General features: G+C 38.1%; 1 protein-coding gene across 1 annotated transcript; it reads right to left on the bottom strand.

The window, feature by feature from the left end:
- Nucleotides 1-23,287: 23,287 nt before the first annotated feature.
- On the bottom strand, nucleotides 23,288-26,611 carry LOC140163818 (uncharacterized). The gene has a single exon (XM_072187134.1). It carries the CDS (start codon nucleotides 26,609-26,611, stop codon nucleotides 23,288-23,290), a length of 3,324 nt encoding a protein of 1,107 aa, XP_072043235.1.
- Between the last annotated feature and the right edge of the window lie 341 nt (nucleotides 26,612-26,952).

Below are 26,952 nucleotides of genomic sequence, written 5' to 3'. Positions count from 1 at the left end.
CACCCTGCCTATTCTGAATTCTATGAACCACAGTGTCAGTATTAAAAAAGTTCAAGTATTTCTTTTTACAGGATTGAAAGTGCATTTTATTTAGCAATAAAATGAGACCACAAGCATGACAATAACTTCTTGCTTGACAGAGATATCATCATTTGTTTTGAGTCGACTTTGGCAAAATGTAACGTCGCCACCTTTTTTTGGTGGCGAGCTCAAGACACACGACCAAGTAGATAAATAGAAATATAAGGAAAATGATGGGAATGAGAGAGGGAGGGTGAGAGGGGACAATGAGAGCGAGGGAGTGATAAAATGTAGGCCTAGGAAAGAATAAGTACAGAGAAGGAAAAGAAAGGAATGATGAATACATTTAATAATAATTATTAGGCCTATATAATAACTAAACACATAACAGCACTGGGCAGCCATTCGACGATGTCAATGCCTTTACTCGTTACGTAATTAAAACGCATGATGTATTTCACACCTACCAAACACAACTCACCCAATTTCGCAAACTGGACGTTGAATGTACACTCTCATGAATATTGATTGGCAACATTTTCCAATATGTCAGCGCTCTAATCGGAAACAATAGAACAATAGACCCTGCAGAGCGTTGCATATACCTATAACATGCACTCAGGAGGGTGAAAGTGCATAGGAACAATGCCGGAAACTACGTCACGCTATTGTTCGACTAAGGCTACATCATTTTTAACGCATGCGTGTTCGTCAATACAGCTTTAATCTCCTCCACCTTCGCAACACGGTACGTGGAGTGACTGGAATCACAATGACGGCGGAGGAGAATACTAGCTGGTCAGACAGTTTAATTTTATCAAGCATATAATACCTGAACAATCATCGTCATTTGATCTATTTACTACAGAATATATTGTATACTCAAAATATAATTTTAAAATAGTAAACCTGTTAACTAATATATTTGTGTACTAAAATATAAGGACACGTGAATAAAATCATGTCGAAGACAAAATGGCCGCTAATCCGCCTATTGTGAGACCTAGGATACATATTTCAAAAGAGGGCAGCAGACTAGGATGCCTATCCCTTTGTCTATTATTCCTGATGCACTGTTTGTAGAGGTCACGCATCAATGGTGAGAGTACTGTGTATTATGTACAGGAAAATGAACAGTAACTGCAGTATGACATGATCACTGCAATTACAGATAATGTCGGCAGAATGGTGTTTTTGACATAGATAGCTAAGCATATCTCCATTGTGTCGCTAGGAAGAGGGCAATATTAATTACATCTTTTCCCAATACCTAGAGATCGTTTGGAATTGGGTATAATATATTTTGTTTGTCTTTATTTCAACAGTTGTCTCCAGACAGACGACACACTTTACTTTGGTAACCGGTGTCAGCTGTCGCTGAATAAGATTGGAATGTACGTTGGTATAGCTGCTGTTGGGTTTGTTATTCTTACTTTGGTAGCTGTCCTGTCTGTATGTCTGATATCTGCCAGAAACAAAAACCACCAGCTTATGGCCGCTGGTCTTGCTGCTGGTCGGAGAGACAGGTGTGTTTCAGTTTTGTGATTGTTTGCTTCATGAGTAAACCCCACCGTCGGTCTTTTATCATAAGAAATGTCAGTATGATAAAGAGTCAATGTCTGTGCTGACGAAACAAAGTTGGACGTGGGCTGACGGTGGGCAACTAGCTGTTACATATTAATTTTTCCGGATCTTGGGCTTTTCGACTTAAAGTTAAAGTATACATAGATTGCAGGGGCGTAGCCAGCTTTCTTGGTTGGGGGATGCACAATAAAAATTGATAAAAATTGAGGTGGGGGGGGGGCAATTAAGACGAACAAAATTTCCGGTTGCATCATTTTAACCCGGTGATTATCGGTGGGATGTATTACATAATTATGTACCGGGTTTTTTCAGAGAGACTAAACATGTAATGTTTTCGAGCTTCCTAAAAAGGGGCCCATTGGGACAATGTGCTAGCCAAATGGCGTGTTATTTTCTTTTTAAATTGCGTTACAGGTCCCTTTACAATTTGGTCGATTCATAATACGATGCGCCTCCAGTGTTTGCTGGGGGAGAGGTCAAAATACGCAGTGCATAATGTCGACATCCAAAGCCCGCGTAATACGAATACATAGGAACATAATGTCATTGTGTGTTTAAATATCAATTTAATGATGTTACAAGCGAATGTGTAGTAAAACAGTAGTTCACCATTATAGTAGATCCATTTTCTATCTATTGATCACAAGGAATCCTTTGTGGAGTTGTTTTCAACAATATTATTACATGTATCATATTCGCGTGTAAATCAAATTGTTGCTCGACCCTGGAGGTCAAAAAATGGACTGGAAAGAGCAACCGTTGGCGGCGCATCGTATTGTGAATCGCCAGAATTCAGGCGGCATAGGACACGCAACATGTGACGTTCGAGGCTGGCGAAAATACAAGGGCGACAGCCCCATTAGCTCCCATTCAAAATACACGGATAATTTTGCTTTGACACCACATAACAAATTTAGAATTGTTTGTGAAGATTTCATGATTATGTGTTAATCCAATGGCGACGTCAAAAATAGCGATATCGCATCCACCATCATCTGCCAGAATTGGCATACTTCTACACCGTTTTAACTGAAAAGTAATAATTTCATTCAATCATACTGTGGTAAAAATGCTTATAACGTTCACTCAGTGCTACTTGGTACAGAATGTCAACATTTGACAACTAATGTAAAAGGTCCGTTTTCGGAACTCGGGAAGAATTGGTTAGAATTTGATAGCAATTTAAAGTATTGTTTTATTTTCATTTCTTTCAAACAGCGGAGAAGAAACCCTTGGAATACATAACTACGGCAGAGCAAATGAAGCATACGATCCATCAAGTCCAAAGTCCATTTTTATTTCCACCGAAAAAGGTGATATCTTTGATGATGGATATCTTCCGAGAGAAGGCGTAAATGGTTACGCTGGTGGTCAATTGATGCGGCAACAATCTTATAATCGGAATGATCCAGCATTTTGGGGAAATTTGTCGCCAGGCTCTCAAATGGAAATGCAACCGATTGCCGATCCGTTTTCAACAAATACCTAGATGCATAATTATTGACGAGTCGTCTATCTGGTGATATTTTGTTACCAAGGAGACGAGACCTCCTGACACTGACTATGTTTGACCTATTATTAAAACTTCATAATAACAATGCTCATCAGAATTGAGAAAATATGATTTTTTGTTTTTCTAACCCCTTTCTTGTCATGGATAAAGTTAGGTCCACTATTTTGAGTAGTGGGTATAGGCCAGGGCCGGATTAACCATTGGGCCAGATTTCAACAAATACGTAGATGCATAATTATTGACGAGTCGTCTATCTGGTGATATTTTGTTACCAAGGAGACGAGACTTCCTGATACTGACTATGTTTGTACTATTATAATAACAGTGCTCATCAGGATTGAAAAAATAAACGATATCATTTTTTGTTTTACTAACCTCTTTCTTGTCATAGAGAAAAGACAAGTCCAATAGTTTGAGTAGTGGGTATGGGCCAGGGCCGGATTTACCATTGGGCCAGATTGCCGGCCCGTGTCTAGGGCCCCAAAATGTCCATGTGAATCTTCCTTTTAGCCCCAAAACACTATGTTTGGGCCAAAATAAGGTAAAATTCAACCATTGCGCTTCGCACGTACTGGCCCTTTATATAGAAAAATTATCTTTCTTTTGAGCTAAAACATAATAAAATTGAACTTTTTCGCGCGCAAATGTCATACTAAAATCGAAACAAAATATGCCCGGCTACTTCTAAGTTTTAATGCTTCCGCCGCCACCGTCAATCGTATACGTAAACTAAAACATGGCCACTTGAGTGCACATGCCTTTCTCACAAGGAGTTTGGGGCCTCCAAAATTTTGACCGGGCCCAGGGGCCGCAAAAGGATAATCCGGCCCTGTGGGTGTCGGCGCAGGACAAAGGTATTTGACCCGTCTATTCTCATGACACAATAGAGATTAGTATACACATATAGTACAGACAAAGATTTATCTTATTCAGCAAAAAATTTAAGCTCCCGTCATGAAAACTCCCCTTAATATTCTAAAATGAACGAAACTTGTTTACAACTTCACTTTCACGTACTCCAGCCGTATTACGTACTAGGACTATAGGTTAGGTTATATAGCGCGTTCCACGACGACGAGGCCACTGTCGTCTATTGCCTCATAGATGACACTCAGGAACCGATGAAATTTAGCGCTTACAAGACAAACCACGCCCTCTAAGAATGTAATTGACCATTTAATGACATTAGGCAGTTGGGTTGTGAACCAATAAAAGTTACCAGACTTATAATTTCATTAGGCTACCTGACCATCAGTACGACAGCAACTTAGCTCACTTCCGGTAATTTTTACCGGCGTGACCTCTGCTGTTACGTAACGCAATGTTGAAAATCAGGTGGCAAATACGGTTTTTCAGAAAACATAAAAAAACGGAATACACGAGTCGTTTCTCCCTTCATTACCATATTGAGCCCATAGATAAGATATGAAACATGAGTATAAGGCAAAAAATAACGTGTAAAAGTTGAATAATTGTGGAAAAAATGAATGCTTTTGGTGCGCGAAGTAGCCTAAAAAATGAGCGAAAATGCAAGTCACGATCACTAAAATGGTTATATCTACAGCTTTGAGGAAACGCCGGTCTAATGCTTTTCTGTTATGATAAACATTAATTAACCACAGCTTGTATTAAAATTTCAGCGAAAATGAGCGGTGGAATAACCTAGTCGTAGGTTGAAAAGTTGCGTTCTTTGAGTCCTCGTGTCGTAAGCGCACGTTGCACGTGTCACGATGCTTCACGAAATGGATCCCAGCCGGCGCTGTCTATACACTGCAAAAACAGCAGAGCAACACTTAATAAACACTTGTTTGTACAGTGACGGTATAGGAATGTTAATTTATAAACACCAAAACACGTTTAGAAATCTGAAGATGTGTATGTTTTTTAACACAAGATAGTGTTTAAAAGGGATAAAAATGAAGGGACGACGGAAAAAGAAGGGGCGGCAAAAAGAACTATTAAAGAAAGAAGGGCGGGAAAAAATTATTTCACTATACACAATAAAAAATAAAAGTATACATCAATTAAATCAAATAAGGGAACTTAGGGGTGGTGCAATAATTATGTGTACCCCGGGTGGTGAATTCTCAAAATGGTCTGCCAAAATCGCTTACCCCCCCCTCTGGCCGTGCCATAAAATCTTTGCCCCCCCTTTGACGTGCCAAAAAACCTATGCCCCCCCCCTTTTGATGTGCCAAAAGTCTTTGCTCCCCCCTTACACATGCAAGATTTTGGGAACCTGAATTTAAAACCTTAAATTGTCTTATCATATAATGCGAGCGCAGCGAGTAGGAAATTTTGCATAATTGAACGTGTTCCTAACGTTTTCCTACACCTTTTTAGAGCGTAATATAGAAACGGTGCCCAAAATATCTGTGTCAAAAATCATTTGCCCCCCCCCCCCTTTCGACCTACCAAAATCGCTTGACCCCCCTATCGACCTGCCAAAAATGCTTGACCCCCTCTCCTTTTTGCCTGCCAAAAATCTTTGCCCCCCCCCTATAATTCACCACCCCGGGGGTACACATAATTATTGCACCACCCCTTACGTTTCGTTAACACAACGTTTCGTCCGAAACCATCGGACCACACTACCACAGACGAATCACAGACAGTCAAACTCCTCGTATGCTGTGAATTCTCGCATATTCATGAGGGCCGATCGGTCGAGCAAGCTTGTCTAACAATCACGCCAGCATTGCGTGCCTTACTTTGATTTACTAGCATCACTTAATTGTACACGTAATACAATAGATGTACAGGCATATAAAACTGTGCGTAGCAGTTTCGTCTGTCGCACTTCATATCATGGAACGATCAGTCCTCATTATCGAGTGATGCTGAGACTTTGACTGTTTGTGATTCGTCTGTGGTAGTCTGTGCATCAGACATCATCAGTTTCTATCATCAGGTGATTGATTCAGGTCATGTGAGAAATATCGTTTTAAACGAAACGTAAGTTCCAGTATTTGATTTTATTTCTGTACTTTTGTTTTACCAATTTGATAAAACATCTACACCAAGATACCAAATAAAAAATATTATCCTTCTCTTCTTTAAGGGGGTACTACACCCCTCGATAAATTTGTGTCTATTTTTGCACTTTTCTCAAAAACTAATAACACAGTGGTAACAAAAGTTGCGTATATTATAGGGGCAAGGAATCCAATTACTACATTAGAATTGACCCAAGACAAGCGGTTCGTTATTTATGATAAGAAATAAGGTACCGCTAGGATGTACCTCATTTCCAATCATATATACTGAACCACTTGTCTTGAGTCACTGAAATTTCAGTATAGTAATTGGATTCCTTGCCCCAATAATATACATAACCTTTGTTACCAGTGTTTTATTATTTTTTGAGAAAAATGCAAAAATAGTCACAAATTTACAACAGGGGTGTAGTACCCCCTTGCTATCGATCTAAGTGAATTATTAATCGTTTCGTCGGTCGTAACACATAGTGGCTGGACAGATGCAACATACAAGAAAACGCGTTTTGAAGGGTAAGCTACTAATAACATAGTCAGTACTCCTCCAATATTAACTCTCAGTGGACTGATTCCATTTGAAATTGAAGTTAAAGGAAACTATTAAAATGTAACTTTTAGTTAATAAAAATTCCCTTTAAAAGGGAAGGCCAGCCTCAATGCAGAAGAGGTCTTGTAAATAGTTTGGGTCACCGAGAAAGGCATTTTTTAGGATCACGCTTACATCCATGTTACATGACAGTTCACCAAACCATCAATGGTGAGAACATGCACACTGAAACAGCAAAAACATTAACTCCTATAACTCCTGTCAACTCTTTAATTCATTACTCCAAATTGTTCTGTATTTTTGTCTTTACTGCTTTTTACCCATGCTTATTATTAAAATCAAGAAATACACTGCAGTTGTTAGTTAATTCGCTATGTTAACTTACATGCACATTTAAAAAAAAAATAAAGTAGATAGTGGCAAGCACATGATAAAGGACTGGTCATTCACTACAATCTTCACTTTTAAACTGTATTTTTTGAATGTTAGTCCGAAACTCCTGCAAAGCTATGGACATGGCATCTTACCTACTCCATTATGTAATAGTCTGCATTGTGTGTTTTCTCAGTCTTCAATCATTTTGTTGAATGTAATTTTATGAATCAAATAAAAAAGATAGAAATTGGCCTCACTCTAGTTATGTGTCATTTTACAGTATTTATAATTTATAAAGTAAGACAATAATTTATTTATTTTCTATAAGTGCATGTCAAAATATGGGATATATTGTTCAATATTATAGCTAGCCCTAAAAACTTTATTTTCAATCGGATTTTTCCCGTTGAAAAGACAAAACTGATGTTAAAGATAGCAATAATATCATCAATAACATTTTGAGTCAATTTTATCCATAAAACGATACAGGAGAGGATAGATAATTACTTTGACTTCAATGTGGTCCATATAATGAAGATTTTGATTCTACAACATTATTAGATCTGTTATCAACATATCAATTATGCACTCACAGGCAACCAAACATCATGCTATGCTCAGTAGTCCACTGATATGACCTCATGATCATTCCCCCGCTTTGACCATGTCATTTTCTTGATATGCTGATTGCTGAACAAGTTTATGTTTATATGTGTAGGCCTAACCTATGATAACTTTTTAAGTCATAATTAATTCAAACATATCTTTGGCAATACTCAATCGTTTTCGTTCGTTGAAACGGCAAAACATACTTTCTTTTCCTTGCAAATCGAATTAGCAGACATCAAAAACATTTCCACCACGAGAAGTAAAAAAAATAATTCATACCAATAGAAGAAGGCTATAATCTTAGCTAATCTTTAGTGTACACAAACCCCATCTCAGAATTAGGTACCAGCCCTATGGGCTGGCGAAAAGGAATAACTTGTATAGGATTTATCTAGCGTTTAACTTATACGCCACAATGTGAAACGGAAGATTTGGGGGGGGTTGGCATGTTTTTGAAGCTTAGGTCCCACACTTGTGAAACGGAGCATATCGGATTTTCAGTGTCTTTTTGTACCTTACGCCACATCATTCGTCATTATTTGAAACTTAAAATTTGGGATTTTCGACTCGTTTCTGAAGCATACGCCATATTATTGACGGATGGTGGTGATTCTGTGCCTAAATGTCCCCAACTCTGATTTTCGCCGTTTCACATAGTGGCGTATGTTGTTCGTACGTCAGTTTCTGAAACGGAAGATTGGATTCTTACGGGATTGTTAACATAGGTCAATTAATTAATTTAAAAAAAAATTACCCACCCAGTAACTTATCCTTATATATCCCCTAGGTGGAAATGGAGATACGTGGATATCTATAATAATTCACTGGCCAACAAAATTTAACTTTTTTTCTGGTGACTTGGATTTAAGAGTTGTTTTTAACTAATTTGGGGTCGCTGATTTCAAAAATGGTATCAGTTTTTCCCTATCACGTCAAGTTTTTTTTCTATGAAAAATGGTGAAATTTCATGAATCACTTAACACGTCCACCAAAGGGTTGTAGCCCCCTGGATTTTCCACAGTAAACCCCTTATATTGGGTACCTATGAATAGCTATGAGTCTACTCTATCCAACGATACCAAAATAAGTACCAACATACATCATATGACGTCACAATGACGTCATTATTGTAGAAAATCTGAAAAAATCCTGAAAGATGGCTAAAATGATAGATTTTGACCAAAAAAATGCTAGCAACGCCCGATTTTGATGCAGTTTTTTGCTAAATGTTCATAAAACTAATTACTTTGACATAAAAATTAAGTTTGGCCTCCATAAACATCAAAATTTAAAAAAATATTATTCTCATGGGTTGCAACACTATACCCGTCATTTTTGGGGTGTCAAACATGCCAAGGTATATCTTCTTGCCAAATTAAGACTTATTCTGTGGTATTTTTTTATATAGTTTATATTTAATCATGCCAATATTTATGCATTCACCTTTTGACTTTCAATTGGGTTTATATGATTTAGTAACTTTATGGGCCCAGATAATACGCCCTCTCATATAAATAGGGGTATACCATAGAGTGAAAATTTGACGTGATATGCAAAAAATAATGCTATATTTGAAATCAGCGACCCCAAATTACCTAAAAACAAGTCTCAAACCAAAGTCACCAAAAAACTGTGTTGGGCAATTATAATTGAGAGCTGTGAAAAAAATGTTATGTCCTTCCCACTCTAAAACCACGCCATTATGCAGCTCACACACAGCACCACTTATTTGCATGAACGTGTGTAAAATGTGATGTGGCATCTCAAAAAGAGACACTTTTTGGCAGGTTATCAATTTTGAGTGTTTTACATATCTTAAATATATAGATATTTTGCTCCACAACGCCGTTTTGCCCAATGAAATAGGACATTCTTAGGCGAAGATATTGACTTCGTAAGTTATGGTATTATAAAATTGGAAATTGAGATGTCGGCCTTTACAAATATTATTGAACATATTATTGAATATTCTTTGAACAAGTTCATTTGGATTGTTAGATTTCACTGTTGACATATTTCTCTGTATACAAATCCAATAAAAATGAAGATGTTAAACTCACATTTTAGTGACGTTTCACCACTACACTAGTGGTTTCTTCAGACTGGCAACTCATCACATCTGACTGCTTATAAAAGCAAGCAGTCAGATGTAATGAGTTGCCAGTCTGAAGAAACCACTAGTGTAGTGGTGAAACGTCGCTAAAATGTGAGTTTAACATCTTCATTTTTATTGGATTTGTATACAAAGAAATATGTCAACAGTATTATTGACAATGTTGAGAGTAGGAATGACCTTGAAAATGTCTGAAAAAAAAACCCCAAAACAAGATGCCAGTTATATTCCGGTCTGAAACTATCAGAAAATATTTTAAACATTATTAACATCACAAATTTGCAACAAACTCAAATTGTGAAAAATTCACCACCGGGCATATCTCCATTTATGATCCTGCCCAAAAGTGTCTCCTTTCGATATGACACGTCACAAATTATCCTTACCAGTTTACTTATTTGCAGTTGATGTAAACTATCATCAGGACAATATTTGTGTATGTGTTATTCTCTGTCATCTTCAATGAGACACTAACAAGGTAAGACACAATATAATAATAATACTGGTAGTCTGTCTGTGAGTCTGTCTGTCCGCTCTAATTGCATGCCCCTTGAACTTGGCGAGCAGATACGTCAGGCATTATCCCCGGGGCATTATCTTAAATTTTACTGTAATTAAAGCATTTCAGGCTTAGTCTTTCACATCGTGTTTTAGTACAGCCATTGGGCATTGCAATCATGCAAAAAGCAGAAATTCAACAAAAACTGAGGGCGTCGCTGTGGAGCAAATCACGCATTATGGCTTTAATAGCATGTTAGAATGTTTTGCATCGAGTTTTCGAAAATGTTTTATGAATTTTATTAAAACGTTTATACCATTTATATAACTCGACATTTAAACGTTTTCTGTAAAACGTTTTACGTTTGCTGGGATTTTCCTTTTGTGTTTTGTACCAAAAGACCAAAGTACAGCAAAATTGTGAAATATTCCGCGCCTCGCGCACACTGGTCCATCAAATACCAAGCTGCACCTTCATTTTGGACTAAAATAGTCTGAAATTGAAAATGTTCACACGCTTCGCGCGCAAATATCACAGTAAAGCCGGCACAAAATGTCCCCAACCCTAAATTGTAATGCTTCCACCGCCACTGCAAGGAGGAGGAACAGGGACAAGAGAAGAGAAAAAAAGGAGGAAACGGGAAAGAAAAGACGAAGAAAACAGAAAAGAAGATGAAATCTATACTTTCAGGAGATTCGCATGATCTCGCTCACCCAGTGCAATACGGCTGGCTACGCCCTTATATCACGAGATAAGCATACCGGCTGTATCAAAATGATTGGTGCCATCAGTTTACAGTGACATAGACATGACTGCCACATCAAAATGCAACATAGGGTCAAGATGATTAATGTCATACACACTCATTATGGTCAATATTATATTTCAAGAAGACCCTATGGTAGAAGCAGGCTTCAGCTGAGGCTTTTCAATAACCATCAAAACTGATGGGTACCGATCATTTTGATACAACCTGTATATCACGAGACAAGTATATATCACGAGACAAGTAAGCCTGTTATATTCGTACAATGCATGCAAGAGCGTATTGATGTTTATTTATTTCTGCCAAGAACAACGCCAAATCCCAACCCTAGCGTAAAAACGAGACACAAGATTTTTTATATTTAGTTACTATATTGATGTGTTTTGAAGTAGACTTACATGTAGTATCAAATAAATTGCCAACTCTTACTCTGTCCAGAAGCTCAAAGATGTATTGATGTTTATCTATTTCTGACAAGAACGACGCCAAATTTAACGGCTTCTATTAATTATACGAGACACAAGAAGTTTATATTTAGTCACCATATAAATCGTCGTATCTTACTTTGTCTAGAAACTCAAAGATGCATTGATTTATTTTCGACCAAATTTCTACGGCGAGTGGTTGCTTCTACTTGAGATTTGAATATAAGCAGAAATGTGACTTTTTAAATTTTATAGCTTTCATATGCATTTGACCTATGGTTTAGGAATGATCGGGTCAAAGGTCAATCTTCACATTGTACAGGGGTCAAAATTTCAAATAGCTCCGATTTTCACAAAATTTGCATCAAAATGTTCCTCTACCTTCAGAGATTCAGTAAAATAATAGTGATGTATAACTACCAAGATGTATGAGATGATAAAGGTCAATGACCATTTAAATTCATTGATCTATGGGGCTTTTGGCCCTTTCTTTACGTAGCACACTAACCATACATCGCAGCTAGTGCAAACTATTCTTTTTATGAGTCTCTGAAGATATAGGAATAGGAACTGATGCAAATTTTATGAAAATCGGAGCAACTTGAAACTTTAACCCCTGTACATTGACATTTGACCCAATACGCCCTAAACTATAAGTCAAATGTGAATGAACTCCATATTTTTTGCAATTCTTAGGAGCAGTGGAATAATTTGATACGATATTGCGTGAAATCGAAGCAGAATTTTTGTATTACCCATAGAATTGGCGGCCATATTGAATTTCATTTTATAGGATCAAGACCTCAAAATGGAACATGATAAACAATTTTTTGAATTCAGCCCCCCCTCCCCATCACCCTAGATATGTTGTTCATTAACTTTATAAACTTTTTATCTTTCAAACTGAGATGAGATTTACAACCATTAACTCCGCTTTTTTGTTCAAACAAAAAGGAACAAAACGATAAGTTGGCTGCTTACCGTAGACAAACTCTTCTAAATAATATACCATCATTTTAGCCATCTCACATGGTGAGAAAGAAATCTATATAAGAAAAAAATACAAACTACACCGCTGGAACGTTTAATTGGTTATTGAATACGGTATATCTAAATTTGGAATGTTACCTACTGCCTTCTTTATTAAAAGACAAAGTGAGCAACTTCTCTTAATTAAAGGCCATAGTCTCACCATTGATTTGTTAATAGAAACTGAAGCTGTGAACAGTTTAATAAACTATTCAAATTGATTTCTACTATACTTATTTCAACAGTACGTCTGATCTACGAAAAATTGTACGTTAAAGGAGGGTAAATACCTTAAAATGGAAGTTGAAAGTTGGGCGAATAATTACTAAAAACCGATGTCGTGCGGATGAAATCTGGTAATATTTCAACAACAATGTTTATTATTATATTCCGCATACAATCTAGGCTTAAATGTTAAAAGATACATGTCTGTTATTGTTAATATTGTTTATTACTTTTAACACCTTTCACTTTTAAATCTAACCTGAAAACCTATTTGTTTCCAAACTAAGTTTTTTATTTTTAATTAAGTTGTACATTAAGTGTAGCCTAAGATGTAGTGTAAGTTGTACTTTTAAGATCATTGTAAAGCGCTTTGTTCATACTTATGCTAAGGCGCTATATAAATTCCGTTTATTGTTTGTTTATTGTGATTCTACCTGGGTCTCTATTATTGTGTGCAACATTTATTTACTTTTATGAATTGCCGAAATAACTACTTTGATTATAGTTGGGAGAAAGTCAATATAAATATAGGGTTGCCATACTGCCAAATGCTAGTAATTTTTCATTTACAGGCATGTGTGGAAAATACCGGGGAATATAACATAATGCCACAGAGATATCATCTACTTCCACTCATATGAAGCCAGAAACCTTGTGACAAAAACCTGAAATAGCGCGTAAATTTGGGATAAAAAGTTCAAACAGGGCTCAAGATAAATAAAAATGCGTAAAGTTTGACTTTATTAAAGCAGAATTTCGGGCAAAAGAAGGAAAAGTGGCATCTCTGATACCGAAATTACATATGGAAAGGTTTCTATACAAAAACGATTCTCTTATAAACCATCATGCGCAGTTTCCACCTCGACACACCTGAGTACACATTTTCGTCCAAAAGCTCTCAAGCAAGCAGTGAATTATCTGCACACAGTCTTTAATTACACTATACGGTTGAGTGCATAGGAGCGTGAGAGCTGTGGACCTTCTAGCTGAAATATAAGGCCTCTTTGATTGTTTTTTGTCGAAACCTCAAGTGTTCCCTTCATCCAATCAGATTTGTTTTTATATCAAACGAAAGCTAACACTTCCCCCTAAAACACTTTTTGTCACTAGATCAACAGTTAACGCAATTCAATGTTATAGCAAGGCGAATGTGGTAAATCTGTTGAAAACTACTTATCCAAGCACATTTTTTGACCAAAATGAAGGTTTTAAAAGTCAAAACCTCAAGTGTTCCTGACAATATTTTTCAAATTTTATGGCAATAAATGAAAAAGCCCACATATATTGTCCATATACTAGCGTCACTAGAATGAGCAATGGCCAGTTCTATTTAAATTACAAATCTTGTGCAAAAAGTTACTATTTTCGCCTGTTTTGTCATACGGTTGTAAATTCAATGAACTATTACTTTGCTAAAGAGCGCTTACAAATTGATATGTTGGGTAATACTTGAAAACGTAGAAATTTACTGGTAAATACCTTGTCAAATACTGGTTTAGCAATACTTTTACATATTAAAAATATGGTTTTGTTCATGTTTTTATTTACGCAAAACAGGTTTTCATAATTTCTTATCAAATAATTTCCAAATATTTTAGAAAATGCCACTCAGCCAATTCAATTTATATTTCTCTAATCTCTGTGAGTGATGTGTATCTGTAAAAGTTCAAAACATTATTTCACTATACCTAATAAAAATAAAAGTATACATTATTATTAAATCAAATACGGGCACTTACGTTTCGTTAACACAACGTTTCGTCCGAAACCATCGGACCACAAGACTACCACAGACGAATTACAAATAGTCAAAGTCCCCGTATGATGTGAATTCTCGCATATTCATGAGGGCCGATCGTTGGAGCATGCGTGTCTAACAATCACGCCAGTATTGTGTGCCTATACAGATTTACTAGCATCACCAATTAATTGTATACGTAATACAATAGATGTACATGCATATAAAACTGTGCGTAGCAGTTTCGTCTGTCGCATTTCATATCATTGAACAATCGGCCCTCATTATCGGGTGGTGCTAAGACTTTGATTGTTTGTAATTCATCTGTGGTAGTCTATGTATCGGACATCATCAGTTTCTATCATCAGGTGATTGATTCAGGTCATGTGAGAAATGTCGTTTTAACGTAAGTTCCAGTATTTGATTTATCTTCTGTACTTTTGTTTTACCAACTTGATAAAAAATCTACACCAACATACCAAATATAAAATATTATCCTTCTTTCATCATACCAAGTTAATTTTGTGAACTATGCGATCGATCTAAGTAAATTATCAATCGTTTCCACGGCCGAAACACATAGTGGCAGGACAAATGCAAAATACAAGAAAAACGCGTTTGAAGGGTAAGCTACTAATAACATAATCAGAACTCCTCCAATATTAACTCTCAGTGGACCGATTCCATTTGAAATTGAACTTAAAGGAAACTATTAAACTGTAACTTCAATAGTTAAAAAGGAATAACTTTTATAGGATATACCTAGCGTTTAACTTAAACGCCACAATGTGAAACGGAAGATGGGGGGGGGGGGTGGGGGGGTTGTCAGGTTTTTGAAGCATAGGTCGCACGTACGCTTTTATGTGAAACGGAGCATATCGGACTTTTATTGTCTTTTTGTACCTTACGCAACATGAAACTTAAAATTTGGGGGTTTCGGCTCGTTTCTGAAGCATACGCCACATTATTGTCGGATGGTGCTGATTCTGTGCCTAAATGTCCCCAACTAGTTTGATTATCTAGTCCATTGAGACCTGGGAGCATTGAGAAATTCCCATAGGCCATGCCGGCAGTATAAAGTTGTTGTACTGTGAATGGTGTTTTATTCTATCTATTGATTTTCACAGTATGCTATTATTGGGACCTGGGTAGAAAACCATCAATATATCCTGTTATTTTTGGTATCTATAAAAACATTATTGTCAGGCTTGCAGTTGAATATATGTGTTGAAAGATTATAGTAAGCTTCTGTCTGTGCTTTGAAATCCCAGCCTGTGCTTTAAAAACAAAAACTAACAAAGTCTTGAGTTGGTGAAGTGATAGATGCGCAATTAGCCAGCGCTGATCGTAAAAATGAGTCCTTCCAGCTGATGAGTGGCAGCAGCCCATGCGTAGTGGGAAAGAAACCTATTTGTCCATCGTGCAAGTGGTGTGCGGCAATCGTATTTTGTTATCAAAATCGCCATGTGTGGCTGTTGAAGAACTCTAGTGTATTCCCCCTACTATCATGGCAATTTCTGACACGAAATACGGTGATGACGCTATGCGGTTTATTACTTTGTGCGTTTATTCCGCGATCCGTTTCGAATCGTGTGATAATATAGAATTACAAAAGAAAGTGAACAAAGCTGGTATCCAATATTCAGTATCTGGTTTACCGGATTTGCTCTGCACTAACCTTCGCATAAGTGGTAATTGCCACGCATAATAGCCATGTTACGTATGACTTTCTTTCAGTACATTTCTTGAAAAATCTGTTGTTAAAAGCTGGTGTTGAACGGCTATAAATCTGTATTCATTCTGAATATTGATTTACTGATTTCATTTCTTGTAATTTTGACAGAGCGATCAAAAGGCAAACTGGGCAATATCATGGCGGGAGTAAGCAAACGTAACTGTTTCCGTTTCATCCTTAAACTTTCTGTCATCATCATGACATTGTGCTTCAACAACAATACAGTGAAGAATGGAATGATCGTTGCAGCTCAGTTGCTGGTGGAACCTCTATGGGATGTGCCTCTCAATGAAACCCATCCTTGCTTTGTTGAAAACGGAACCGAAGGAGGTGTTTTCTTCAAAGGAAGCGCGGATTACATATGTATCCTTCAAGTGACAGCATCGCAAGGAACTTTCGCTGAGCTGCAAATATACGGATATAATGACTCTACGGAACCGACATTCCTTTATATTGAACGAAATGGAGACTTCGAAGACTGTAAGAATAAGTATGTAGTAATCAATGTTCAACCAGAAATGTGTAATTCAACCTTGTTTAAGTCAAGTTTCCGAGTTAATTTGCAAGGTAATACAAGTGTTTACATAGGTGAATTTCGTGATAATGATACCTTCTTTGGATGCCCTGAAGAGGAAAATAATGGCAAGATAGATCACAGAGTAAGTAGAAATCATTGTAGCAATGTTAAAGGGTACGAAAACAAAGTATCGTGTGATCCTCAATTTATCGGTAACTGTAAGCTTACGTTTCCCAAAAACTGTGCAGCCTATCTTGGTACCAGAGAAGTAGTGTATGAAGATTGCGCACATAATCAAAACAGCACTTCTGTGATCCTCTACCCACTTTACACAACCCATTTAGATTTATCAGGAAATAACATTGTGCAAGTGTCTTTCAACTATTTTCAAGACTTGAAATATTTAGAGGTATTAAATTTGGCATTTAATCAGATATCGGAACTGAAGGTAGAATTATTCCTAGGTTTAAACAACCTCAAAATACTGCAGCTTGAGCATAATTTCATAAGCACAGTACCTCATGAAATATTTAAAGATTTGACAAATTTAGAAAGACTAGATCTCAATGAAAATCAAATATCACAACTGGGAACACCGATGTTTCAAGGTTTGAACAATCTCAAAACACTCAAGCTTTCGTATAATTTATTGAGTGAATTACCTGATGAGATATTTCAAGATTTGATAACGTTGGAGGTTATATACCTTGGTAACAATCACATATCAGATCTGGGTGTAGGAACGTTCCAAGGTTTGAACAATCTCAAAACACTATGGCTTTATTATAATTCATTGAGTAAATTACCTGACGGGATATTTCAAGATTTGATAACGTTGGAGATTCTATTCCTTGATGTCAATCTGTTATCATATCTAGATGTAGGAGTGTTCCAAGGTTTGAACAACCTCAAAATACTCGGGCTTTCTTTTAATTTATTGAGTGAATTACCGGACGGGATATTTCAAGATTTGATAAAATTGGAGAATCTAGTAGGCCTTGATATTAATCTGATATCAGATCTGAATGTAGGAATGTTCCGAGGTTTGAAAAATCTCAAAAGTCTGGATCTTTCTATTAATTTTTTGAGTAAATTACCTGTTGGGATATTTCAAAATTTGATTACTTTGGAGTCTCTATACCTCACTGAAAATTACATATCAGATCTGGATGAAGGAGTGTTCCAAGGTTTGAAGAATCTTACAATACTCGGGCTTGTTGATAATTTATTGAATAAGATACCTGATGGGATATTTCAAGATTTGATGACGTTGGAGGTTCTATACCTTCATATAAATCGGATATCATATCTGAATTTAGGAGTGTTCCAAGGTTTGAACAATCAAACAAGTCTCACGCTTAGTGCTAATTCATTGAGTAAATTACCTAATAGGATATTTCAAGATTTGATAACGTTGGAGCTTCTATACATTAATGTCAATCTGATATCAGATCTGGATGTAGGAATATTCCAAGGTTTGAACAATCTCAAAGATCTCGATCTTTCTTATAATTTATTGAGTAAATTACCTGATGGGATATTTCAAAATTTGATTACGTTGGAGTATCTATACCTTACTGGCAATCACATATCAGATCTGGGTGTAGGAGTGTTCCAAGGCTTGAACAATCTCACATGGCTCAAGCTTTCTGATAATTTATTGAATAAGATACCTGATGGGATATTTCAAAATTTGATAACGTTGGAGAATCTATACCTTCATATAAATCGGATATCAGATCTTAATGTAGGAGTGTTCCAAGGTTTGAACAATCTCAAAACACTCTGGCTTTCTGATAATTTATTGAGTAAATTACCTGATGAGATATTGCAAGGAATGTTGCAAGGTTTGAACAATCTCACACTACTACGGCTTAATGGAAATTTTTTGAGTACATTACCTGATGGGATATTTAAAGATTTGAACAATTTGAAAGAATTGAACCTTAATGGAAATCAAATATCAAATCTGGATGTAACAATGACCCAAAGTTTGAGCAATCTTAGAATACTCTTGATTTCTGATAATTACTTGAGCGAATTACCCGGCAGAATATTTCAAAGTTTGGTAAATTTGGAAGAATTGGACCTTGGTGGAAATCAAATATCAGGTCTAGAAGTAGAAATTATTCAAGGTTTGGAAAATCTCAAAAAGCTCTGGCTTTACGATAATTTATTGAGTATATTACCAGTTGAGATATATTTGATTACACTGGAACAACTGAATCTCAATCGAAATCGTATATCAGAACTTGATTTGATAATGACTCGGAGTTTAAAAAATCTTAATATACTCTGGCTTTCTGAAAAATTTTTAAGTAGTGTACCTGATGGGATAGTTCAAAATTTAATATATTTGGAAGAACTGCACCTTGATGGAAATCAGATATCAGAACTTGACGTGAGGTTTAAAAGATTGAAAATCTTCAAATACTCTCGCTTTCGAATAATTTGTTGAGTGTATTGCCTGACGGGCTATTCCACGATTTTATACATTTGGAAAAACTCTACCTCGATGGAAATAAACTATTTAATCTGGAGGTGAATGTTTTCCACGGTATGAAAAATCTCAAAATACTTTCACTTCAAAACAATGTCTTGAGTTCAATACCTGATGGAATATTTCAAGATTTATTAAATTTAAAACAACTTCTCTTGAAGAGAAATCAATTGACGTTCTTAGATAAAGGATGTTTTAAAGAATTACCCAATTTGCATTTACTATCATTGAGTGGAAATGAATTATCTACATTCGAAGTGGATTTATTCTCCTCTTTAAGGAGTCTGATTATCCTGGACCTTAATGGTAGTAAGTTAACTGAATTCCCCGATGATATCTTCAAAAACGTATTACATTTAAAAATACTCCATGTTCACTCTAACCGATTACGATCGTTTAACCAAAATGTGATGCAAGGATTAGGAATGTTGACAATTCTCAATATATCAAACAATGATCTAACACATTTAGATATCGACATATTTAAACACACAGTCAAACTAATGTTGGTTGATTTGTCAGCAAATAAATTAACAGAATTGCCAAACATTCACCTGACTGGTCTAATCTTCTTAAATGTCGTAAACAACAAGTTGACCAGAATAACTCGCGATTCGTTTTCTTCCCTGTCAAGTAAGTTAGAATTACTTGTTAGTCAGCATGAAATATGTAATTGTTATGTCCCTACTCATATCAAATGTATTGCCGCACGAAGTAGATCCCCATATCTTACATGTGATAGGCTGCTTTCTGATAGAGCATTGACAGTGATAATGTGGCTCATCGGTTTAAATGCACTTGCAGGAAATCTGTGTGTGCTAGTGGCCAGAAATAAAATGGCTCAGGCAAATAAAGTGAATGCAATATTGCTGAACAATCTTGCCGCATCAGATTTACTTATGGGAATCTATCTTATGATAATTGCTTCAGCTGATTTTTACTTCGGTGATTATTTCCCAATGCAATCTGAAACCTGGAGATATGGCATTACCTGCAGAATTGCGGGAGCTTTATCAATAATATCCAGTGAAGCCTCCGTGTTCTTTGTGACATTGATAAGCATAGACAGGTTTATTGCTATCAGGTTTCCTTATACTACTCACAAATTAAGAAACACATCTGCCACAATCGTTGTGATTTTGATATGGATCATTTCAATTGCATTAGGCACTGTTCCGTCAGCTTTGTCAGGATTAAATTTTAAATTTTATGACAATTCACACGTTTGCATCGGCCTACCACTAGCTTTGCCCAAAATATATTTAACTGAACACACTGAGGCTATACTAAGTTTTTTTATAGCTTACGGTTTCGAGTGGAAAGGTTATTCCTATACCTCTTATAATACTGAATTCAAGGGTCTGACTAATGGCCACTTTTATTCAACAGCTGTTTTCTTAGGCCTTAACTCTGTATGTTGCCTAGTAATACTTGGTTGTTACATTGGATTAGTAAGGGCATATTACAAATCCGCCAAGCGATCTGGACGTTCTCTTGAAATGAAAGAACAGATCACGCTCACAAGCAAAGTATCAGCCATAGTTGCTACAGACTTCTGCTGTTGGGCTCCGATAATAATTATCGGGATCTTGGTTCAAACCAGGGTGATTACTCTACCCCATCAGTATTTGCATGGTGTGTTACATTTATTTTGCCCATTAATTCTGCCATTAATCCATATATATACACAATTGCTGACCTCGTTTCTGATTATAAAAAGAAACGAACTGAAAAACGTAAATTGAAAAGAGATGCTGAACAAACAAAACCAGTTAATTCAAACAAATACCAAATTAAAACATAAATGTTCACTAGTTGAATAGACTCAGCACAGGGTTACTCAATTTGCAGCCTTTCCGCCAAAGGTCAGAACTACCATTGCGTGAGATGCTATATTTAATGAAGATGGTCTTACCAGGCACCGTGTATGAAGGGAATGGAAACGGCTTTCGCCCATTGTACCATGCGAGTTGCTGGTTGAAAAACTATCCTCAGTTGAGCAAGCACACATAATACTTTGATCGACAAACCCTGGTACAAATCTCAGCACAGATACAACACGGGGTGTGGCGTGTGTTGCACGAACGAAAGGAGCATACATGTTTGCCTACAATGAAAGACTATAAAAAAGCCAAAATAAATAATCAAACACACTGTTTTAATAATTATTTCAATATCGGAACGGAACGGAAAGCGTACGGTGTACACATTCCAGGAAATATTTGTTTGTTCTAGCTTTCTACATTTCCAAAATATTATCATATTATTTCTTCAAAATCCTGTGTAAATGTTACACAGACATAATCCTCGAAATATTTTGACATAACTTTAGAAAATATTTGAATATTTTGATGATTTTTTGGCATTGAAGAATTTAACTCTTATTCAAGTAGCCCTCTCATGGGATCGAAGGTTGTACAGATAACACTATAGCCATCAATAAGCTGTTTTTAGTCTCTTACTTACAAAGTCCATGGTCTTACGCCCAACCCTGTCATATGCCAATGGCGATGGGTTTAAATCAATCAAATGCCGAGTATTTCAAACATCTTATGTAAATGACACCACGAACTTAAAGTCCTTGTAGCAACGTTTGGACAGTATTTTTTGTGGGGCATGAGAGCAAATTGATATTTCGAATTGCATTCTGAATACGAAGAATGTCGTTCAGATTTTGGATTTTTTGAAATTTGCGATATAATACACATTTTATGGCAAATGATTAAAAATGATATGTGACCTGTCACGGCGAATGAGCCGTAAATTCCTCCCCCGGTCAAAATTGTTTTATTTCATGTTTAGAAAATATACATCATAAGCTTTAAAATGGTATATTATTTGACTTCAAACGATATCCAGTAGCGGGGTTATGGTTTGTTGAACTTTGCTCCTTCAACAAAATGATAGGTTTTTTTTTCGTTTCTACGTGTGTCTCTTTTTCCACATTGCTGGCAATAAATACCAAACAGTCATAATTGGCGGTCATATCAAATCATTCCCAAGTCAACGAGGTTCAAGAAAGTTCTCTCATTGTTAATTGTTGGTTATACACAACGCTCTGCAGGGTCTATTGTTCTATTGTTTCCGATTAGAGCGCTGACATATTGGAAAATGTTGCCAATAAATATTCATGAGAGTGTACATTCAACGTCCAGTTTGCGAAATTGGGTGAGTTGTGTTTGGTAGGTGTGAAATACATCTGACTGGGCGTTTTAATTACGTAACGAATAAAGGCATTGACATCATCGAATGGCTTCCCAGTGCTGTTATGTACTGTGTTTAGTTATTATATAGGCCTAATAATTATAATTAAGGGTATTCATCATTCCTTTCTTTTCCCTTCTCTGTACTTATTCTTTCCTATAGGCCTACACTTTATCACTCCCTCGCTCTCATTGTCCCCTCTCCCCTCCCTTTCTCATTCCCATCATTTTCCTTATATTTCTATTTATCTACTTGTCTTTATTATATCTTTTTATTTCTCTCTTCCTCCAGCCCTCTCTCATTCTCCATATCCCCTCCTCCCCTCTTCCCCCCTCCTCCCCTCCCCAGACCTCTCACAGCGGTGAATCTGCTCCTCCCCAACCCCTCCCCTCTTTGGGTACGCCACTATTTCTATACCAATCTCCTTCTTAAAATAAAATTAAATGGAAATTTCTTAAAAACAACCTTTATATGCCTATACTTATACTTACATGTATACATATAGCGATTACCATTCTAGTGTAATATAGATATATGGACTGGACATGGCAGCCTTCATACATTCTAATGTGTAATCGATCAGTAAGAGCATTCAATTTATTTAAATGAAACGCCTAACGTCAGGTGGGTGGTAAAGATGATTGCATCGACAGCTAAAGCCTCCTTATACACTTCAGACCCACACAAGCACACATTTGGGATACGTGAGTACAATGGTACCACTTTACACATAACTGCCCTTACACATGACTGTAGTGTTGTCACTTATTGATACTCGCCTGTTGTTTAGAGCGTTAATATGATGCCGGATCATTTTAATGGCGGAACCCCTTTATTCGAAACAATGGTGATGATGGTGTGAGCCGTCGTATCCGACAGATCTCCTTTCTCTCAAAGCTGGTTGAGGGTTCGATGTTTTCTGCGGTGGCTGACCAATCCTGCGCGGGAACGGCAGTGTCGTTGACAGTCAGGGCAGACATAATCAGTATTGCTTGGTGGAATTTGGCTTTGTGTAGCATGGCGGGCTGAGCGGGCTTCCTGGAGCGTCTTGATACGTCGCTGCTCGAATTTGCTAACACCAGCACGACAAGCGGATCGCCACTCTGGACGGGTGAGAGCCTGACTCTCCCAAGATGCAGTAGGTATGTCACAAGCTTTCAGACTGGATTTAAGGACATCCTTGAATCTCTTGTGTTGACCTCCTCGTGAACGCTGACCATTGACTAGCTCGCCATAAAACAGGGCCTTTGGTATTCTGCTATCATCCATGCGAACAAGATGTCCAGCCCACTGGAGTTGGCCTTTGATGAGGATTGCCTCGATACCTTCCGATTCACAGCGTTCAAGTACTGAGGTGTTTGGTACTTTGTCCTTCCATGAGATACCACAGATTTTACGAAGGCACCTTAGATGGAATTGGTCAAGTTTTCTCACATGCCGGCGATACCAGGTCCAAGAGACACTTCCATAAAGGAGGGTGGATAGCACAACTGTTCTATATACACCGAGCTTAGTACTGAGTCGGATGCCATGATCAGACCAGAGTCTGTGCTGCAACCTTCCGAAACTGGCACTTGCTTTGCTAATTCGTGAAGTGATCTCGTCATCAATGCATGCATTCTGTGAGAGGAAGCCACCTAGATAGCAGAACTTCTGCACAACCTTCAGTTGATCGTCGCCGATCTTGATGACTGGGTCTATAGGTGGGCTGCCTGGCTTTGGCTGGAACATGACTTCTGTTTTCTTAATGCTTATGGTAAGACCATAGCGTGTGGCTGCTCCAGCAAAGTCGTTGAGAATGCTCTGTAGATTCTCTTCGGTATAGGCAATCAGGGCGCAATCATCAGCAAATAGTAGCTCACGCAGAAGTGATAGAGACACCTTTGTCTTGGCTTTCAGGCGTTGAAGGTTGAAGATTCCACCATCGCTTCTAAACCTGATCATGACTCCTTCGTTACAGTCCTTGAAGGCATCTTGAAGCATTGCAGAGAAGATGATGCTAAACAATAAAGGGGCCATAACACATCCCTGCTTGGTACCATTTGACACTGGAAATGCTTCCGATGTTGTCCCTAGGTCAGATATGCGGGCCATCATGCCATCATGAAATGAGCAGATTATCTTAACTACTCTTGGTGGGCATCCTATCTTCAGTAGTAACCTCCACAGGCCTTCACGACTGACAGAGTCGAAGGCTTTGGTGAGATCAACAAACACCATATACAGGTCAAGATTGTGTTCCCTGCATTTCTCCTGGACTTGTCTAGCTGCAAATAGCATGTCTGTTGTGCCTCTGCCAGCTCTAAAGCCACATTGACTCTCTGGAAAGGTGCTATCAAGATGGGTAGTAAGACGATTGATGATCACTCTGGCGAAGATCTTACCAGCAATGCTTAACAGCGATATACCACGATGGTTGTCACAAATGCGTCTATCCCCTTTGTTCTTGTAGAGGTGTATTATCAGAGCATCCTTGAAATCCTGTGGAACCTCACCTTCTGCCCAGAGTTCTTTGAAGAGCCGTGTTAGCTCAGACACAAGCTTATCTCCACCAAATTTGTAAACTTCTGGGGGAATGCCATCCTCGCCTGGAGCTTTGCCACTAGAAAGCTGTTTGATCGCCTTTACTGTTTCTTCAACAGTAGGTGGTTGGTCGAGCTCTTCAATTACTGGGCTTTGTGGTATTTCTGCAATTGCCTCCTCAGAGATTGTTGACTGGCGGTTGAGCAGCTGGTTGAAGTGCTGAGCCCATCTCTCTGTGATGAGTGACGGTTCCTTGATCACAGTATGTCCATCAAGGTCAAGTAGTGGGCTGGTTCCTCTGGAAGAAGGTCCATAGACCGCCTTGAGCTCGCTAAAGAATTTCTTGATATTCTTTGTGTCAGCAGCTTCCTGTAATTCCTGTGTCCTGTCACGCCACCAGTTGTCCTTCATCTCACGTAGCTTCGCTTGAGCCTTTTGCTTCACATGGTTGTAGCGATCTTTCCTTGCCTGAGAGTCTTTGTTGTTGGCATACTCGATGTGAAGAGAGTGCAGTTCATCAAGCAGAGCGTTCACCGAGACATCATTTTCATCAAACCAGTCTTTATGCTTCTTCTTTACATAACCCAGGGAGTCAGCTGATGCCTGATAAATTTTCTTGCGGAGCTCTTCCCAGTGGCTAGCTGCATCACTGTACTCGGTGTCTACGAGGTCTACGAGGGCAGATGCAATGTTGTCCCTGAGAGTGGCTTGTGCCTCACTGGTTGCAAGCTTGGTAACATTTAATTTTTTGGTTCGTTGGACACGTTGATGCTGTCGGCTCAGTTCGAAGCGGATGGACACTTTGCTTTTCAGGAGGGCATGGTCCGAGTGACACATTGATGCTTTGGCTGCACGAGTAAGTTTGACATCATGCCAGTCTCTCTGCCTAATGATGATGAAGTCAATTTGGTGCCAGTGACCAGAGCGTGGATGTCGCCAAGTTGTCTTGAAGCTGTCTTTCTGGGTGTACAGTGTGTTGGTAATGACCAACTGTTTCTCAGCACACAAGGTCAGCAAAAGGGTGCCATTTGAATTTTCCTTTCCAACTCCATGATGACCAAGGACTTTCTGCCACACTGCATGATCTGATCCAACACGAGCATTGAAGTCACCAAGTAGAAACAACTTGTCAGAACGTGGTACTGATTGAATGATATGGTCCAGCTCCTCATAGAATTCTTCCTTGGCCTGGTCTGAGTATGCCATTGTTGGGGCATAAGCGCTGATGAAGGTAACGAAGCCACTATTCACTTTCAGCCGCATGATAGCAAGTCTGTCACTAATACCCTGTGGGAGCTTGTCAAGGAGTTTAAGATGTTGGTTCCGTATGGCGAACCCAACTCCTGATTGTCTGGCTTCACTGGCTGGCTTGCCACTCCAAAAGAATGTATAGCCACATCCATGTTCTTCAAGTTGTGAAGTGTCTGGGAGACGAGTTTCAGAGAGCGCTGCTATATCAATGTTATAACGCTTCAGTGCTTTTGCTACTACAGCTGTTCTGCGTTCAAGGTTGTTTGGGTTGTCCTGAAGGGTCCGGACATTCCATGCTGCAATATTGATATTTGTCTTTCCTTTACGTTGTTTACATTTGATTCTAATTCTTGCTCTACCGCTAAATTGGATAATCAGCTCGCCACGGTGAACGAGCAGATTACAAGTGGAATGAGCTTTTTTTAGGAATCCTTTTATCATCCCCTCCCCTTCCGGGGAAAGCAGTGCTGTCCCGTGGGCTGGGCTGCTTTGTCACTAGGGCAGGATACAAGATGAGTCGTCATTCCAAGTCGACGTCAAAGCGACCATCACACCCGAGTCGCCTACGTGGAGATTCATGGCTAGAGGCTCCCAGTAGTATCCTCCACCTGCCTCCGTCGTCATTAGTCCCTCGCCGTAGGGCTTGAGAGAAAAACCTGCACATGTCTTAGAAGTAACAGAGTTGTGCGCGTCCGATACCCCTCTCTCTTCCTGTGGACATCAGTTACTGCAGGTACGTTGCCGCAACGTGCAGAGGATGGACACAGGCGCAGCAACTGGCC

The sequence above is a fragment of the Amphiura filiformis genome, chromosome 11, assembly GCF_039555335.1.
Source record: "Amphiura filiformis chromosome 11, Afil_fr2py, whole genome shotgun sequence".
NCBI classification, from domain to species: Eukaryota; Metazoa; Echinodermata; class Ophiuroidea; order Amphilepidida; family Amphiuridae; genus Amphiura; species Amphiura filiformis.
The sequence above is the reverse complement of the archived record's forward strand: the minus strand, read 5'-3'. Positions and strand labels throughout refer to the sequence as shown.

Excerpts from the sequence above, each read along its gene's own strand:
- LOC140163818 (XM_072187134.1), bottom strand. The coding sequence starts at position 26,611 with ATGATAAAAGGATTCCTAAAAAAAGCTCATTCCACTTGTAATCTGCTC.